The 22022-nt window shown below is 49.2% G+C and overlaps 1 protein-coding gene across 1 annotated transcript in view; it reads left to right on the plus strand.

Annotated features, from left to right (window-relative positions):
* Positions 1-4662: 4662 nt before the first annotated feature.
* The window catches only part of TEX261 (testis expressed 261), a 29761-nt gene continuing 12401 nt past the window's right edge, over positions 4663-22022 (plus strand). The window contains exons 1-2 of the mRNA XM_078885034.1: positions 4663-5269; positions 8927-9006. Of these exons, the coding sequence (XP_078741160.1) occupies positions 5200-5269; positions 8927-9006 (150 nt within the window). The 5' untranslated portion in view covers positions 4663-5199. The remainder of the gene's footprint in view (positions 5270-8926; positions 9007-22022) is intronic.

Here is a 22022-nt window from a genome sequence, read left to right on the forward strand (position 1 = left end):
TGAGTTGGTGGGTGGGTTGGTTGGTGGTTTGGTGGGTTGGTTGGTTGGTGGGTTGGTTGGTGGGTGGGTTGGTGGGTTGGTTGGTGGGTGGGTGGGTTGGTTGGTGGGTTGGTTGGTGGGTGGGTTGGTGGGTGGGTTGGTGAGTTGGTTGGTGGGTGGGTTGGTGGGTGGGTTGGTGAGTTGGTTGGTGGGTGGGTTGGTGGGTGGGTTGGTGGGTTGGTGAGTTGGTTGGTGGGTGGGTTGGTGGGTGGGTGGGTTGGTGAGTGGGTTGGTGAGTGGGTTGGTGAGTTGGTGGGTGGGTTGGTTGGTGGGTTGGTGGGTTGGTGGGTTGGTGGGTTGGTGAGTGGGTTGGTGAGTGGGTTGGTGAGTGGGTTGGTGAGTTGGTGGGTGGGTTGGTTGGTGGTTGGGTTGGTTGGTTGGTGGGTTGGTTGGTGGGTGGGTGGGTTGGTGGGTGGGTTGGTGGGTTGGTGGGTGGGTGAGTGGGTGGGTTGGTTGGTGGGTTGGTTGGTGGGTGGGTTGGTGGGTGGGTTGGTGAGTTGGTTGGTGGGTGGGTTGGTGGGTTGGTTGGTGGGTGGGTTGGTGAGTTGGTTGGTGGGTGGGTTGGTGGGTGGGTTGGTGAGTTGGTTGGTGGGTGGGTTGGTGGGTGGGTTGGTGGGTGGGTTGGTGAGTTGGTTGGTGGGTGGGTTGGTAGGTGGGTTGGTGGGTGGGTTGGTGAGTTGGTTGGTGGGTGGGTTGGTGGGTGGGTTGGTTGGTAGGTGGGTTGGTGGGTTGGTTGGTTGGTGGGTGGGTTGGTTGGTGGGTGGGTTGGTGGGTTGGTTGGTGAGTGGGTGGGTTGGTGGGTGGGTTGGTTGGTGGGTGGGTTGGTGAGTGGGTGGGTTGGTGAGTTGGTGAGTGGGTGGGTTGGTGGGTGGGTTGGTAGTTTGGTTGGTAGGTGGGTGGGTTGGTGTGCTTTGTAAATAAAATGTAAGATGTCTTTTATATACACAGTTTAAATATAAACAGTATATGTAAACATGTATTTAAATAATAATAATGTATAATAATGAATTATAATGTAACGTTGGAACCATTTACCTCAGAAAGAGGTAAAAAAAGTGTGCTTTGTAAATAAAATGTAAGATGTTGTTTATATACACAGTTTATATACACAGTATATATAAACAACATTTATTTAAATAATAATGTAACGTTGGAACCATTTACCTCAGAAAGAGGTAAAAAATTTACTTTGTAAATAAAATGTAAGATGTTGTTGATATACACAGTATATATATACATAGTTTATATACACAGTTTATATAAACAACATTTATTTAAATAATAATAATAATGTATAATAATGAATTATAATGTAACGTTGGAACCATTTACCTCAGATAGAGGTTAAAAAAAGTGTACTTTGTAAAAAAAATGTAAGATGTTGTTTATGTACACAGTTTATATATACACAGTTTATATAAACTAAATTACTTTAAATAATAATTATGTATTCTAAAGTAACGTTAGAACCATTTACCTCAGAAAGAGGTAAAAAAAGTGTACTTTGTAAATAAAATGTAAGATGTCTTTTAGATACACAGTTTGTTGTTTATATATACACAGTTTATATACACAGTATATAAACTAAACTAAATTACTTTAAATAATAATGTATAATAATGAATTATAATGTAACGTTGGAACCATTTACCTCAGATAGAGGTTAAAAAAACAATGTACTTTGTAAATAAAATGTAAGATGTCTTTTATATACACAGTTTATATACACACAGTTTATATACACAGTTTATAAACTAAATTACTTTAAATAATAATAATGTAAAATAATGTATATTAATGTAACGTTGTAACCATTTACCTCAAGAGATAGTGGGGGACGTTGACGATTACGCATTAAAATACAAAAGTGCGTATACTTTGTAAAATGTAAGCTGCACGTACATACATACATACAGTATGTATATAACATTTTATATTATTTGGTTATTTCGGTAAAGTCACGTAGATAGAAAAATAAACACAAAAAAAGTGTTTTTGTTTATAATTTTTATATTATCTACGTGACTTTACCGAAAGAACCATAGATTATTATATCCTGCAGTCACGAAAGTTAAGTAAAACATTATAACAATTTTACTTTGAACAATAATGTAACGTTGGATCTTTTACCTCAGAGAAACTGATAATGATGAGAAGTTGTCGTTTCGCCTCCACACCGCCCGCTGAGAACTTTCCCGCCTTTTTTTATAATATGCGCGATGACGTCATGACACGTCGTTACGTGGTGACGTCATAACAGGTCGCTACGTGGTGACGTCATAATATATCGCTACGTGGTGACGTCATTACACGTCGCTACGTGGTGACGTCACCGCACACAACGGAAGCCCCAATGAATTGTATTGCGGTGACGTGACTACGTCGCTACGTGGTGACGTCACTACGTCGCTACGTGGTGACGTCAACACGTACGCTACGTGAGCTCTCGACGGAGTGACGTCACCGCAAGCACTACGGAAGGCCCCTTGAATTGTATTGCGGTGACGTCACCACGTCGCTTCGTGGGCTGTTAACAGAAGTACGTCATCGTGCACCACCCCCCCTGAGCAAAGACGAGTTAAGAGTGACGTCACCACGTATCAACTTCAGCTCTTAACGGAGTGACGTCACGAAACACACTTCCCCAGCATTAATTCTAGATTTGAAGCTTTCGTGACTGCAATGATTCATATTCTCAGGTTTTTTCGGTAAAGTCACGTAGGTAAAACATTAAAAGTAATGAAAGTAAAATAAAACAAAACAAAAATAAAATTCACGACGTTTCGGAGGCAACACAAGTCTCCGTCATCAGGTGGGACCGTCACAGCCAGATTAGCTGCATCAAGTGAAGCAATGATTCAAAATGTAATCCCTTATAAGCAAGTTGAAGGGGGGAGGAGAGGGGGGGGGAGTTCATCAGAATGTGGTAGCCAATGAATGGAACGTATCGGGAGGGAGGGGGGTGGGAGGGGGAGGGAGCCAACAAAACATTTGGCGACGGCTTGGACGCGGCTGCTGCGCACGCCAACACAATGGGCAGAAAGGGGGGAGGGGAGGTCTGATACACATGATAGAACAAAGGAACGAAAATGCCCATGTTTATACCAATGCAGGCTGAAAAATGAAGAGAGTATGTTAAAAATAACTGTGTTGGCGTGCGCAGCAGCCGCGTCCAAGCCGTCGCCAAATGTTTTGTTGGCTCCCTCCCCCTCCCACCCCCCTCCCTCCCGATACGTTCCATTCATTGGCTACCACATTCTGATGAACTCCCCCCCCCCTCTCCTCCCCCCCTTCAACTTGCTTATAAGGGATTACATTTTGAATCATTGCTTCACTTGATGCAGCTAATCTGGCTGTGACGGTCCCACCTGATGACGGAGACTTGTGTTGCCTCCGAAACGTCGTGAATTTTATTTTTGTTTTGTTTTATTTTACTTTCATTACTTTTAATGTTTTACCTACGTGACTTTACCGAAAAAACCTGAGAATATTCCCCAGCATTATCAAGAGCTTCCGTAGTGACGTCACTTCGTCACTACGGAAGCCCCCTTCAGTTGCATTGCGGGCGGTGACGTCACTCCAGTAACGTCACCGATTCTGATGTCAACTGCCTCCCACCATACGAACATGGCCGTCATCCCTTAGCAAAATGGCCACCAGACCTCTCGCTCTCCTTACCAAGATGGCCACCTGCCTTTCTATCCCTTGCCAAGATGGCCGAGAGCTACACTATACACTACTATACACAACTACACTATACACTACTATACACTTTCTCTCCTTTGCCAAGATGGCCGACAACCCCCCCCCCTTTACCAAGATGGCCGCCAGCCTGTCTTTCGTTGCCAAGATGGCCGAGAGCCAACCTCTTTTCCGTTACCAAGATGGCCACCAGCCTTTGTCTCCCTTGCCAAGATGGCCGAGAGCCACTCTCTTCTCCGTTACCAAGATGGCCGCCAGCCTTTCTCTCCTTTGCCAAGATGACCGACAACCCCCCCCTTTACCAAGATGGCCGCCAGCATTTCTTTCCGTTGCCAAGATGGCCGCCAACCCTCCATCTCGATCCCTCTCCTTACCAAGATGGCCACCAGCCTTTCTCTCCCTTGCCAAGATGGCCGAGAGCCAATCTCTTTTCCGTTACCAAGATGGCCACCAGCCTTTCTCTCCTTTGCCAAGATGGCCGACAACCCCCCCCCCCCCTTTACCAAGATGGCCGCCAGCATTTCTTTCCGTTGCCAAGATGGCCGCCAACCCTCCATTTCGATCCCTCTCCTTACCAAGATGGCCGCCATCCTTTCTCTCCTTTGCCAAGATGGCCGACAAGCCCCCCCCCCCCTACCAAGATGGCCGTCAGCATTTCTTCCCGTTGCCAAGATGGCCGCCAACCCTCCATTTCGCTCCCTCTCCTTACCAAGATGGCCACCATCCTTTTTCTCCTTTGCCAAGATGGCCGACAAGCCCCCCCTCCCTTACCAAGATGGCCGTCAGCCTTTTTTTCCCGTTGCCAAGATGGCCGCCATACCTCCATTTCGCTCCCTCTCCTTACCAAGATGGCCGCCATCATTTCTCTCCCTTACCAAGATGGCCGACAGCCTCCCTGCCCCTCCCGCGCGCCACGTCCCCACCTCACCCCTTACCAAGATGGCGGCGCAGCAAGCGAATCTCCAACTTTGAATGGACTAAGAGACACAGAGACACACAAAGGGACACAGAGAGACACAGAGAGAGAGAGAGACACAGAGAGACAGAGAGAGAGACAGAGAGACACACAGAGAGACACAGAGAGAGAGAGAGACACACAGAGAGAGAGACACACAGAGAGAGAGACACACAGAGAGACACACACCCACAGAGAGAGACACACAGAGACACACACACAGAGAGAGAGACACACAGAGAGACACACACCCACAGAGAGAGACACACAGAGACACACACACAGAGAGAGAGAGAGAGACACACAGTGACACAGAGACAGACAGAGAGACTCAGAGACACAGAGAGAGAGACACACAGAGAGACACAGAGACACACACAGAGACACACAAAGAGACACAGACAGACACACACAGAGAGAGACACACACAGAGACACACACAGAGAGAGAGAGGCCTCAACGCGATTTCGACCTCTCCAAGCTGGTGATGTTTGTGAGTCGCCATGTGGTTCATCTACCTACTCAGCTGGCTCTCGATCCTCCTGCAGATCTCATTCGTCACGCTCGCCATAGGTAACAACGCACACTATACACTACACTATACACTACTACACTATACACTACACTACTATACTACACTATACACTACACTATACACTACACTATACACTACACTATACACTACACTACACTACTATACACTATTATACACTACTATACTACACTATACACTACTACACTATACACTACACTATACACTACTATACTACACTATACACTACTACACTATACACTACACTATACACTACACTACTATACACTATTATACACTACTATACTACACTATACACTACTACACTATACACTACACTATACACTACACTACTATACACTATTATACACTACTATACTACACTATACACTACTACACTATACACTACACTATACACTACTATACTACACTATACACTACTACACTATACACTACACTATACACTACACTACTATACACTATTATACACTACTATACTACACTATACACTACTACACTATACACTACACTATACACTACTACACTATACACTACTATACTGCACTATACACTACACTATACACTACACTATACACTACTATACTACACTATACACTACACTATACACTACTACACTATACTACACTATACACTACTACACTATACACTACTATACTACACTATACATTACACTACACACTAGTATACACTACACTACTAAACACTACAAGACTATACACTACTATACACTACACTATACACTACACTACTATACACTTCTACACTATACACTACAATACTATACACTACTACACTATACACTACTATACACTACACTACTATACACTACACTACTATACACTACTATACACTACACTATACACTACACTACTATACACTACACTACTATACACTACTATACACTACTATACACTACACTATACACTACACTATACACTACACCGCTATACACTACACTATACACTACACTATACTATACACTACTATACACTACACTACTATACACTACACTACTATACACTACTATACACTACACTATACACTACACTATACACTACACTATACACTACACTACTACACTACACTATACACTACACTATACACTACACTACTATACACTACTACACTATACACTACACTATACACTACACTACTATACACTACTATACACTACACTATACACTACACTATACACTACACTATACACTACACTACTATACACTACTACACTATACACTACACTATACACTACACTATACATTACACTACTATACACTACTACACTATACACTACACTATACACTACACTACTACACTACACTATACACTACACTATACACTACACTATACACTACACTACTATACACTACTACACTATACACTACACTATACACTACACTACTACACTACACTATACACTACACTATACACTACACTATACACTACACTACTATACACTACACTATACACTACACTATACACTACACTATACACTACACTACTATACACTACACTATACACTACTATACACTACACTACTATACACTACACTATACACTACACTATACACTACACTATACACTACACTACTATACACTACACTACTAAACACTACACTACTAAACACTACACTATACATGACACTATACACTACTACACTTCTATACACTACACTACAATACACTACACTACTATACATTATACACTACACTATACACTACACTATACACTACACCGCTATACACTACACCGCTATACACTACACTACTATACACTTTCTATACACTACACACTACTACACACTATACTCACCCACTCACCCACCCACTCACCCACTCAGCCACCCACTCACCCAGTCACTCACCCACTCACCCACTCACTCATACACTCACCCACTCACTCACCCACTCACTCACCCACTCACTCACCCACCCACTCACCCACTCACTCACCCACCCACTCACCCACTCACTCACCCACTCACTCACCCAGTCACTCACCCACTCACCCACTCACTCACCCACTCACCCACTCACTCATACACTCACTCACTCACGCACTCACTCACCCACCCACTCACTCACCCACCCACTCACCCACCCACTCACTCACCCACTCACTCACTCACCCAGTCACTCACCCACTCACACACTCACTCACCCACTCACTCATACACTCACTCACTCACGCACTCACTCACCCACTCACTCATACACTCATACACTGGTGGTAGTGGTGGTTGTTGTTGTGGTGGTTGTGATGGTTGTGTGGTTGTGATGGTTATTGTTGTGATGGTTGTGGTTGTGGTGGTTGTGTGGTTGTGATGGTTATTGTTGTGATGGTTGTGGTTGTGATGGTTATTGTTGTGATGGTTGTGGTTGTGATGGTTATTGTTGTGATGGTTGTGTGGTTGTGATGGTTATTGTTGTGATGGTTGTGGTTGTGATGGTTATTGTTGTGATGGTTGTGGTTGTGGTGGTTGTGTGGTTGTGATGGTTATTGTTGTGATGGTTGTGGTTGTGATGGTTATTGTTGTGATGGTTGTGGTTGTGATGGTTATTGTTGTGATGGTTGTGTGGTTGTGATGGTTATTGTTGTGATGGTTGTGTGGTTGTGATGGTTATTGTTGTGATGGTTGTGGTTGTGGTGGTTGTGTGGTTGTGATGGTTATTGTTGTGATGGTTGTGGTTGTGATGGTTGTGTGGTTGTGATGGTTATTGTTGTGATGGTTGTGGTTGTGATGGTTGTGTGGTTGTGATGGTTATTGTTGTGGTGGTTGTGGTGGTTGTGATGGTTATTGTTGTGATGGTTGTGGTTGTGATGGTTGTTGTTGTGATGGTTGTGGTGATGCTTATGGTAGTTGTGGTGGTTGTGATGGTTATGGTTGTGGTGGTTGTGGTGGTTGTGGTGGTTGTGATGGTTATTGTTGTGATGGTTGTGGTTGTGATGGTTGTGGTTGTGGTGCTTGTGGTGATGCTTATGGTAGTTGTGGTGGTTGTGATGGTTATGGTTGTGGTGGTTGTGGTGGTTATTGTTGTGATGGTTGTGGTGATGCTTATGGTAGTTGTGGTGGTTGTGATGGTTATGGTTGTGGTGGTTGTGGTGGTTGTGGTGGTTGTGATGGTTATTGTTGTGATGGTTGTGGTTGTGATGGTTATGGTTGTGGTGGTTGTGGTGGTTGTGGTGGTTGTGATGGTTATTGTTGTGATGGTTGTGATGGTTATTGTTGTGATGGTTGTGGTTGTGATGGTTGTGGTTGTGATGGTTGTGGTTGTGATGGTTGTGGTTGTGATGGTTGTGGTTGTGATGGTTATTGTTGTGATGGTTGTGGTTGTGATGGTTGTGGTTGTGATGGTTGTGGTTGTGATGGTTGTGGTTGTGATGGTTGTGTGGTTGTGATGGTTGTGGTTGTGATGGTTATTGTTGTGATGGTTGTGGTTGTGATGGTTGTGGTTGTGATGGTTGTGGTTGTGATGGTTGTGGTTGTGATGGTTGTGTGGTTGTGATGGTTGTGGTTGTGATGGTTGTGATGGTTGTGGTTGTGATGGTTGTGATGGTTATTGTTGTGATGGTTGTGGTTGTGGTGCTTGTGGTGATGCTTATGGTAGTTGTGGTGGTTGTGATGGTTGTGGTTGTGGTGGTTGTGGTGGTTGTGGTTGTGGTTGTTGTGCTTGCAGCGGCTGGGCTGTACTACCTGGCGGAGATGATAGAAGAATACACGGTGATCACGAGCAAAATCATCAAGTACATGATCTGGGTGAGGCTCACTCACTCACTCATTCATTCACTCATTCATTCACTCATTCATTCACTCATTCATTCACTCATTCACTCACTCACTCACTCACTCATTCACTCATTCATTCACTCACTCACTCACTCACTCATTCACTCACTCACTCACTCATTCATTCACTCACTCACTCACTCATTCATTCACTCATTCACTCACTCACTCACTCACTCACTCATTCACTCATTCATTCACTCACTCACTCACTCATTCATTCACTCACTCACTCACTCATTCATTCACTCATTCACTCATCCATTCACTCACTCACTCATTCATTCACTCGTTCATTCATTCACTCACTCACTCACTCATTCATTCACTCACTCATTCATTCACTCATTCATTCACTCACTCATTCATTCACTCACTCACTCATTCACTCACTCACTCACTCATTCATTCACTCATTCATTCACTCATCCATTCACTCACTCATTCACTCACTCATTCATTCATTCACTCATTCATTCACTCATTCATTCACTCATTCATTCACTCACTCATTCATTCACTCACTCACTCATTCATTCAATCACTCACTCATTCACTCACCTACTCACTCAGTCAATCACTCAGTCACTCACTCACTCACTCAGTCACTCACTCACTCATACACTCACCCACTCACTCACTCATTCATTCACTCATTCACTCACTCATTCATTCACTCACTCATTCACTCACCTACTCACTCAGTCACTCAGTCAATCACTCACTCACTTACTCACTCAGTCACTCACTCACTCACTCACTCATTCATTCACTCATTTATTCACTCATTCATTCATTCACTCATTCATTCAATCACTCACTCATTCACTCACCTACTCACTCAGTCACTCAGTCAATCACTCACTCACTTACTCACTCAGTCACCCACTCACTCACTCACTCAGTCACTCAGTCATTCACTCACTCACTCACTCAGTCACTCACTCACTCAGTCATTCACTCACTCACTCACTCACCCACTCACTCAGTCATTCACTCACTCACTCAGTCACTCAGTCATTCACTCATTCACTCACTCAGTCACTCACTCACTCACTCACTCAGTCACTCACTCACCCACTCAGTCACTCACTCACTCACTCACCCACTCACTCACCCACTCACTCACTCACCCACTCACTCACTCACTCACCCACTCACTCACCCACTCACTCACTCACTCACCCACTCACTCACTCACCCACTCACTCACCCACTCACTCACTCACTCACCCACTCACTCATTCACCTACTCACCCACTCACTCACTCACCCACTCACTCACTCACTCACCCACTCACTCACCCACCCACCCACTCACTCACCCACCCACTCACTCACCCACTCACTCACTCACTCACTCACCCACTCACTCACCCACCCACTCACTCACCCACCCACCCACTCACTCACCCACTCACTCACTCACCCACTCACTCACTCACTCACCCACCCACTCACTCACCCACTCACTCACTCACTCACCCACTCACTCACCCACTCACTCACTCACCCAGTCACTCACTCACTCACCCACTCACTCACTCACTCACCCACTCACTCACTCATTCATTCACTCACTCATTCACTCACTCATTCATTCACTCACTCACTCATTCACTCATTCATTCACTCACTCACTAATTCATTCACTCACTCACTCACTCACTCATTCATTCACTCATTCATTCACTCATTCATTCAATCACTCACTCATTCACTCACCTACTCACTCAGTCACCCACTCACTCACTCAGTCACTCAGTCATTCACTCACTCACTCACTCACTCAGTCACTCACTCACTCAGTCATTCACTCACTCACTCACTCACTCACTCACCCACTCATACACTCACTCACTCACCCACTCACTCACTCAGTCACTCAGTCATTCACTCACTCACTCAGTCACTCAGTCACTCACTCAGTCACTCACTCACCCACTCACTTACTCACTCACCCACTCAGTCATTCATTCACTCATTCATTCACTCACTCATTCACTCACCTACTCACTCAGTCACTCAGTCACTCACTCACTCACCCACTCATACACTCACTCACTCACTCACCCACTCACTCACTCACTCAGTCATTCACTCACTCACTCACTCAGTCACTCACTCACTCAGTCATTCACTCACTCACTCACCCACTCATACACTCACTCACTCACCCACTCACTCACTCAGTCACTCAGTCACTCAGTCATTCACTCACTTACTCACTCACTCACTCACTCATTCACTCACTCATTCATTCACTCACTCACCCACTCACTCACTCACTCAGTCACTCAGTCATTCACTCACTCACTCAGTCACTCACTCACTCAGTCATTCACTCACTCACTCACCCACTCATACACTCACTCACTCACCCACTCACTCACTCAGTCACTCAGTCATTCACTCACTCACTCAGTCACTCAGTCACTCACTCAGTCACTCACTCACCCACTCACTTACTCACTCACCCACTCAGTCATTCATTCACTCATTCATTCACTCACTCATTCACTCACCTACTCACTCAGTCACTCAGTCACTCACTCACTCATACACTCACTCACTCACTCACCCACTCACTCACTCACTCAGTCATTCACTCACTCACTCAGTCACTCACTCACTCAGTCATTCACTCACTCACTCACCCACTCATACACTCACTCACTCACCCACTCACTCACTCAGTCACTCAGTCACTCAGTCATTCACTCACTTACTCACTCACTCACTCATTCACTCACTCATTTATTCACTCATTCACTCACCTACTCACTCAGTCACTCAGTCAATCACTCACTCACTTACTCACTCAGTCACTCACTCAGTCACTCACTCACTCAGTCATTCACTCACTCACTCACTCACCCACTCATACACTCACTCACTCACTCAGTCACTCAGTCATTCACTCACTCACTTACTCAGTCACTCACTCACTCAGTCATTCACTCACTCACTCAGTCACTCAGTCATTCACTCATTCACTCACTCAGTCACTCAGTCATTCACTCACTCACTCAGTCACTCACTCACTCAGTCATTCACTCACTCACTCAATCACTCACCCACTCAGTCACTCACTCACTCACCCACTCACTCACCCACTCACTCACTCACCCACTCACTCACTCACTCAATCATCCACTCACTCACCCACTCACTCACTCACCCACTCACTCACTCACCCACCCACTCACTCACCCACTCACTCACTCACTCACCCACTCACTCACCCACTCACTCACCCACTCACTCACCCACTCACTCATTCACCTACTCACCCACTCACTCACTCACACACTCACTCATACACTCACCCACTCACTCACCCACTCACTCACCCACTCACTCACTCACACACTCACTCATACACTCACTCACTCAGTCACTCAGTCAGTCACTCACTCACTTACTCACTCAGTCACTCAGTCACTCACTCAGTCACTCACTCACTCAGTCATTCACTCACTCACCCACTCATACACTCACTCACTCACCCACTCACTCACTCACTCAGTCACTCAGTCATTCACTCACTCACTCACTCAGTCACTCACTCACTTACTCAGTCATTTACTCACTCACTCACTCACCCACTCATACACTCACTCAGTCACTCAGTCATTCACTCACACACTCACTCAGTCACTCATTCGCTCAGTCATTCACTCACTCAGTCATTCACTCACTTACTCAGTCACTCAGTCACTCACTCACTCACTCAGTCATTCACTCACTCACTCAGTCACTCACTCAGTCACTCAGTCACTCACTCACCCACTCACTCACTCACACACTCACACACTCACCCACTCACACACCCACTCACTCACACACTCACTCAGTCATTCACTCACTTACTCACTCACTCACCCACTCACTCAGTCATTCACTCACACAGTCACTCACTCATTCACTCACTCACCCACTCATACACTCGCACACTCACCCACTCATACACTCGCACACTCACCCACTCACTCACCCACTCACTCAATCACCCACTCACTCACTCAGTCACTCACTCAGTCACTCAGTCACTCACTCAGTCACTCACTCACTCAGTCACTCACTCACCCACCCACTCACTCACTCACTCACCCACTCACTCAGTCACTCACCCACTCACTCAGTCACTCACTCACTCACCCACTCACTCACCCACTCAGTCACTCACTCACTCACCCACTCACTCAGTCATTCACTCACTCACTCACTCAGTCATTCACTCACTCACTCACTCACTCACTCACTCACTCCGTCATTCACTCACTCACTCAGTCACTCACTCACTCAGTCACTCACTCACTCACCCACTCACTCACTCAGTCACTCACTCACTCACCCACTCACTCACTCACTCAGCCACTCACTCACTCAGTCACTCACTCACTCACCCACTCACTCAGTCACTCACCCACCCACTCACTCAGTCACTCACTCACTCACCCACTCACTCACTCAGTCACTCACTCACTCACTCACTCACCCACTCACTCAGTCACTCACCCACTCACTCACTCAGTCACTCACTCACTCACTCACCCACTCACTCAGTCATTCACTCACTCACTCACTCAGTCACTCACTCACTCACCCACTCACTCACTCAGTCATTCACTCACTCAGTCACTTACTCACTCACTCACTCACCCACTCACTCACTCAGTCATTCACTCACTCACTCAGTCACTCACTCAGTCATTCACTCACTCACTCACTCACTCACTCACCCACTCATACACTCACTCACTCACCCACTCACTCACTCAGTCACTCAGTCATTCACTCACTCAGTCACTCAGTCACTCACTCAGTCACTCACTCACCCACTCACTTACTCACTCACCCACTCAGTCATTCATTCACTCATTCATTCACTCACTCATTCACTCACCTACTCACTCAGTCACTCAGTCACTCACTCACCCACTCATACACTCACTCACTCACTCACCCACTCACTCACTCACTCAGTCATTCACTCACTCACTCAGTCACTCACTCAGTCATTCACTCACTCACTCACCCACTCATACACTCACTCACTCACCCACTCACTCACTCAGTCACTCAGTCACTCAGTCATTCACTCACTTACTCACTCACTCACTCATTCACTCACTCATTCATTCACTCACTCACCCACTCACTCACTCACTCAGTCACTCAGTCATTCACTCACTCACTCAGTCTCTCACTCACTCAGTCATTCACTCACTCACTCACCCACTCATACACTCACTCACTCACCCACTCACTCACTCAGTCACTCAGTCATTCACTCACTCACTCAGTCACTCAGTCACTCACTCAGTCACTCACTCACCCACTCACTTACTCACTCACCCACTCAGTCATTCATTCACTCATTCATTCACTCACTCATTCACTCACCTACTCACTCAGTCACTCAGTCACTCACTCACTCACCCACTCATACACTCACTCACTCACTCACCCACTCACTCACTCACTCAGTCATTCACTCACTCACTCACTCAGTCACTCACTCACTCAGTCATTCACTCACTCACTCACCCACTCATACACTCACTCACTCACCCACTCACTCACTCAGTCACTCAGTCACTCAGTCATTCACTCACTTACTCACTCACTCATTCACTCACTCATTCATTCACTCATTCACTCACCTACTCACTCAGTCACTCAGTCAATCACTCACTCACTTACTCACTCAGTCACTCACTCAGTCACTCACTCACTCAGTCATTCACTCACTCACTCACTCACCCACTCATACACTCACTCACTCACTCAGTCACTCAGTCATTCACTCACTCACTTACTCAGTCACTCACTCACTCAGTCATTCACTCACTCACTCAGTCACTCAGTCATTCACTCATTCACTCACTCAGTCACTCAGTCATTCACTCACTCACTCAGTCACTCACTCACTCAGTCATTCACTCACTCACTCAATCACTCACCCACTCAGTCACTCACTCACTCACCCACTCACCCACTCACTCACTCACCCACTCACTCACTCACTCAATCATCCACTCACTCACCCACTCACTCACTCACCCACTCACTCACTCACCCACCCACTCACTCACCCACTCACTCACTCACCCACTCACTCACCCACTCACTCACCCACTCACTCACCCACTCACCCACTCACTCATTCACCTACTCACCCACTCACTCACTCACACACTCACTCATACACTCACCCACTCACTCACCCACTCACTCACCCACTCACTCACTCACACACTCACTCATACACTCACTCACTCAGTCACTCAGTCAGTCACTCACTCACTTACTCACTCAGTCACTCAGTCACTCACTCAGTCACTCACTCACTCAGTCATTCACTCACTCACCCACTCATACACTCACTCACTCACCCACTCACTCACTCACTCAGTCACTCAGTCATTCACTCACTCACTCACTCAGTCACTCACTCACTTACTCAGTCATTCACTCACTCACTCACTCACCCACTCATACACTCACTCAGTCACTCAGTCATTCACTCACACACTCACTCAGTCACTCATTCGCTCAGTCATTCACTCACTCAGTCATTCACTCACTTACTCAGTCACTCAGTCACTCACTCACTCACTCAGTCATTCACTCACTCACTCAGTCACTCACTCAGTCACTCAGTCACTCACTCACCCACTCACTCACTCACACACTCACACACTCACCCACTCACACACCCACTCACTCACACACTCACTCAGTCATTCACTCACTTACTCACTCACTCACCCACTCACTCAGTCATTCACTCACACAGTCACTCACTCATTCACTCACTCACCCACTCATACACTCGCACACTCACCCACTCATACACTCGCACACTCACCCACTCACTCACCCACTCACTCAATCACCCACTCACCCACTCATACACTCACTCACTCACCCACTCACTCACTCAGTCACTCAGTCATTCACTCACTCACTCAGTCACTCAGTCACTCACTCAGTCACTCACTCACCCACTCACTTACTCACTCACCCACTCAGTCATTCATTCACTCATTCATTCACTCACTCATTCACTCACCTACTCACTCAGTCACTCAGTCACTCACTCACTCACCCACTCATACACTCACTCACTCACTCACCCACTCACTCACTCACTCAGTCATTCACTCACTCACTCAGTCACTCACTCACTCAGTCATTCACTCACTCACTCACCCACTCATACACTCACTCACTCACCCACTCACTCACTCAGTCACTCAGTCACTCAGTCATTCACTCACTTACTCACTCACTCACTCATTCACTCACTCATTCATTCACTCACTCACTCACTCACTCACCCACTCACTCACTCACTCAGTCACTCAGTCATTCACTCACTCACTCAGTCTCTCACTCACTCAGTCATTCACTCACTCACTCACCCACTCATACACTCACTCACTCACCCACTCACTCACTCAGTCACTCAGTCATTCACTCACTCACTCAGTCACTCAGTCACTCACTCAGTCACTCACTCACCCACTCACTTACTCACTCACCCACTCAGTCATTCATTCACTCATTCATTCACTCACTCATTCACTCACCTACTCACTCAGTCACTCAGTCACTCACTCACTCACCCACTCATACACTCACTCACTCACTCACCCACTCACTCACTCACTCAGTCATTCACTCACTCACTCAGTCACTCACTCACTCAGTCATTCACTCACTCACTCACCCACTCATACACTCACTCACTCACCCACTCACTCACTCAGTCACTCAGTCACTCAGTCATTCACTCACTTACTCACTCACTCATTCACTCACTCATTCATTCACTCATTCACTCACCTACTCACTCAGTCACTCAGTCAATCACTCACTCACTTACTCACTCAGTCACTCACTCAGTCACTCACTCACTCAGTCATTCACTCACTCACTCACTCACCCACTCATACACTCACTCACTCACTCAGTCACTCAGTCATTCACTCACTCACTTACTCAGTCACTCACTCACTCAGTCATTCACTCACTCACTCAGTCACTCAGTCATTCACTCATTCACTCACTCAGTCACTCAGTCATTCACTCACTCACTCAGTCACTCACTCACTCAGTCATTCACTCACTCACTCAATCACTCACCCACTCAGTCACTCACTCACTCACCCACTCACCCACTCACTCACTCACCCACTCACTCTCTCACTCAATCATCCACTCACTCACCCACTCACTCACTCACCCACTCACTCACTCACCCACCCACTCACTCACCCACTCACTCACTCACCCACTCACTCACCCACTCACTCACCCACTCACTCACCCACTCACCCACTCACTCATTCACCTACTCACCCACTCACTCACTCACACACTCACTCATACACTCACCCACTCACTCACCCACTCACTCACCCACTCACTCACTCACACACTCACTCATACACTCACTCACTCAGTCACTCAGTCAGTCACTCACTCACTTACTCACTCAGTCACTCAGTCACTCACTCAGTCACTCACTCACTCAGTCATTCACTCACTCACCCACTCATACACTCACTCACTCACCCACTCACTCACTCACTCAGTCACTCAGTCATTCACTCACTCACTCACCCACTCACTCACTCACTCAGTCACTCAGTCACTCACTCACTTACTCAGTCATTCACTCACTCACTCACTCACCCACTCATACACTCACTCAGTCACTCAGTCATTCACTCACACACTCACTCAGTCACTCATTCGCTCAGTCATTCACTCACTCAGTCATTCACTCACTTTCTCAGTCACTCAGTCACTCACTCACTCACTCAGTCATTCACTCACTCACTCAGTCACTCACTCAGTCACTCAGTCACTCACTCACCCACTCACTCACTCACACACTCACACACTCACCCACTCACACACCCACTCACTCACACACTCACTCAGTCATTCACTCACTTACTCACTCACCCACTCACTCAGTCATTCACTCACACAGTCACTCACTCATTCACTCACTCACCCACTCATACACTCGCACACTCACCCACTCATACACTCGCACACTCACCCACTCACTCACCCACTCACTCAATCACCCACTCACTCACTCAGTCACTCACTCAGTCACTCAGTCACTCACTCAGTCACTCACTCACTCAGTCACTCACTCACCCACCCACTCACTCACTCACTCACCCACTCACTCAGTCACTCACCCACTCACTCAGTCACTCACTCACTCACCCACTCACTCACCCACTCAGTCACTCACTCACTCACCCACTCACTCAGTCATTCACTCACTCACTCACTCAGTCATTCACTCACTCACTCACTCACTCACTCACTCCGTCATTCACTCACTCACTCAGTCACTCACTCACTCAGTCACTCAGTCACTCATTCACTCACTCAGTCACTCACTCACTCAGTCACTCACTCACCCACTCACTCACTCAGTCACTCACTCACTCACCCACTCACTCACTCAGCCACTCACTCACTCAGTCACTCACTCACTCACCCACTCACTCAGTCACTCACCCACCCACTCACTCAGTCACTCACTCACTCACCCACTCACTCACTCACTCAGTCACTCACTCACTCACTCACCCACTCACTCAGTCACTCACCCACTCACTCACTCAGTCACTCACTCACTCACTCACTCACCCACTCACTCAGTCATTCACTCACTCACTCACTCAGTCACTCACTCACTCACCCACTCACTCACTCAGTCATTCACTCACTCAGTCACTTACTCACTCACTCACTCACCCACTCACTCACTCAGTCATTCACTCACTCACTCACTCATTCATTCACTCAGTCGCTCAGTCACTCATTCACTCACTCACCCACTCACTCAGTCATTCATTCACTCACTCACTCACCCACTCACTCACTCACCAACCCACCCACTCACTCACTCACTCACCCACCCACCCACCCACCCACCCCCCTACCCACCCACCCCCCCACCCCCCCACCCACCCACTCACCCACCCACTCACCCACTCACCCACCCACTCACCCACCCACCCACCCACCCACCCACTCACTCACTCACCCACCCACTCACTCACTCACTCACTGACCCACCCACCCACTCACCCACCCACCCACTCACTCACCCACCCACCCACTCACTCACTCACTCACCCACCCACCCACTCACCCACCCACTCACCCACTCACCCACCCACTCACTCACCCACCCACCCACCCCCCCACCCACCCACTCACCCACCCACTCACCCACTCACCCACCCACCCACCCACCCACCCACTCACTCACCCACCCACTCACTCACTCACTCACTGACCCACCCACCCACTCACCCACCCACCCACTCACTCACCCACCCACCCACTCACTCACCCACCCACCCACTCACTCAATCACTCACTGACCCACTCACCCACCCACTCACCCACTCACCCACCCACTCATCCACCCACCCACTCACCCACCCACTCACCCCCTACCCACTCACCCACCCACTCACCCACCCACTCACCCACTCACCCACCCACTCACCCACCCCCCTACCCACTCACCCACCCACTCACCCCCCCACCCACCCACTCACCCACTCACCCACCCACCCACTCACCCACCCACCCCCCCACTCACTCACTCACCCACCCACTGACTCACTCACTCACTGACCCACCCACCCACCCACTCACCCACCCACCCACCCACCCACCCACCCACTCACCCACCCACCCACCCACCCACTCACTCACCCACCCACCCACTCACCCACCCACTCACTCAATCACTCACTGACCCACTCACCCACCCACTCACCCACCCACTCATCCACCCACCCACTCACCCACCCACTCACCCACCCACTCACCCCCCCACCCACCCACCCACCCACTCACCCACTCACCCACCCACTCACCCACCCACCCCCCCACTCACTCACTCACCCACCCACTGACTCACTCACTCACTGACCCACCCACCCACTCACCCACCCACCCACTCACTCACCCACCCACCCACCCACTCACCCACCCACTCACTCAATCACTCACTGACCCACTCACCCACCCACTCACCCACCCACTCATCCACCCACCCACTCACCCACCCACTCACCCACCCACTCACCCCCCCACCCACCCACCCACTCACCCACTCACCCACCCACTCACCCACCCACCCACCCCCCCACTCACTCACTCACCCACCCACTGACTCACTCACTCACTGACCCACCCACCCACTCACCCACCCACCCACCCACTCACTCACCCACCCACCCACTCACCCACCCACTCACTCAATCACTCACTGACCCACTCACCCACCCACTCACCCACCCACTCATCCACCCACCCACTCACCCACCCACTCACCCACCCACTCACCCCCCCACCCACCCACCCACTCACCCACTCACCCACCCACTCACCCACCCACCCACCCCCCCACTCACTCACTCACCCACCCACTGACTCACTCACTCACTGACCCACCCACCCACTCACCCACCCACTCACCCACCCACCCACCCACTCACCCACCCACTCACTCAATCACTCACTGACCCACTCACCCACCCACTCACCCACCCACTCATCCACCCACCCACTCACCCACCCACTCACCCCCTACCCACTCACCCACCCACCCACTCACCCACCCACTCACCCACTCACCCACCCACTCACCCACCCCCCTACCCACTCACCCACCCACTCACCCCCCCACCCACCCACCCACTCACCCACCCACTCACCCACCCACCCCCCCACTCACTCACTCACCCACCCACTGACTCACTCACTCACTGACCCACCCACCCACTCACCCACCCACTCACCCACCCACCTACCCACCCACTCACCCACCCACTCACTCACTCAATCACTCACTGACCCACTCACCCACACACTCACCCACCCACTCATCCACCCACTCACCCACCCACTCACCCCCTACCCACTCACCCACCCACCCACTCACCCACTCACCCACCCATTCACCCACTCACCCACCCCCCTACCCACTCACTCACCCACCCACTCACCCCCCCACCCACCCACTCACCCACTCACCCACCCACCCACCCACTCACTCACCCACCCACTCACCCACCCACTCACTCAATCACTCACTGACCCACTCACCCACCCACTCACCCACCCACTCATCCACCCACCCACTCACCCACCCACTCACCCACCCACTCACCCCCCCACCCACCCACCCACTCACCCACTCACCCACCCACTCACCCACCCACCCACCCCCCCACTCACTCACTCACCCACCCACTGACTCACTCACTCACTGACCCACCCACCCACTCACCCACCCACCCACCCACTCACTCACCCACCCACCCACCCACCCACTCACCCACCCACTCACTCAATCACTCACTGACCCACTCACCCACCCACTCACCCACCCACTCATCCACCCACCCACTCACCCACCCACTCACCCACCCACTCACCCCCCCACCCACCCACCCACTCACCCACTCACCCACCCACTCACCCACCCACCCACCCCCCCACTCACTCACTCACCCACCCACTGACTCACTCACTCACTGACCCACCCACCCACTCACCCACCCACTCACCCACCCACCCACCCACTCACCCACCCACTCACTCAATCACTCACTGACCCACTCACCCACCCACTCACCCACCCACTCACCCCTACCCACTCACCCACCCACCCACTCACCCACCCACTCACCCACTCACCCACCCACTCACCCACCCCCCTACCCACTCACCCACCCACTCACCCCCCCACCCACCCACCCACTCACCCACCCACTCACCCACCCACCCCCCCACTCACTCACTCACCCACCCACTGACTCACTCACTCACTGACCCACCCACCCACTCACCCACCCACTCACCCACCCACTCACCCACCCACCTACCCACCCACTCACCCACCCACTCACTCAATC

The sequence above is a fragment of the Lampetra fluviatilis genome, unplaced genomic scaffold (assembly GCF_964198595.1).
Source record: "Lampetra fluviatilis unplaced genomic scaffold, kcLamFluv1.1 SCAFFOLD_426, whole genome shotgun sequence".
NCBI lineage: Eukaryota > Metazoa > Chordata > Hyperoartia > Petromyzontiformes > Petromyzontidae > Lampetra > Lampetra fluviatilis.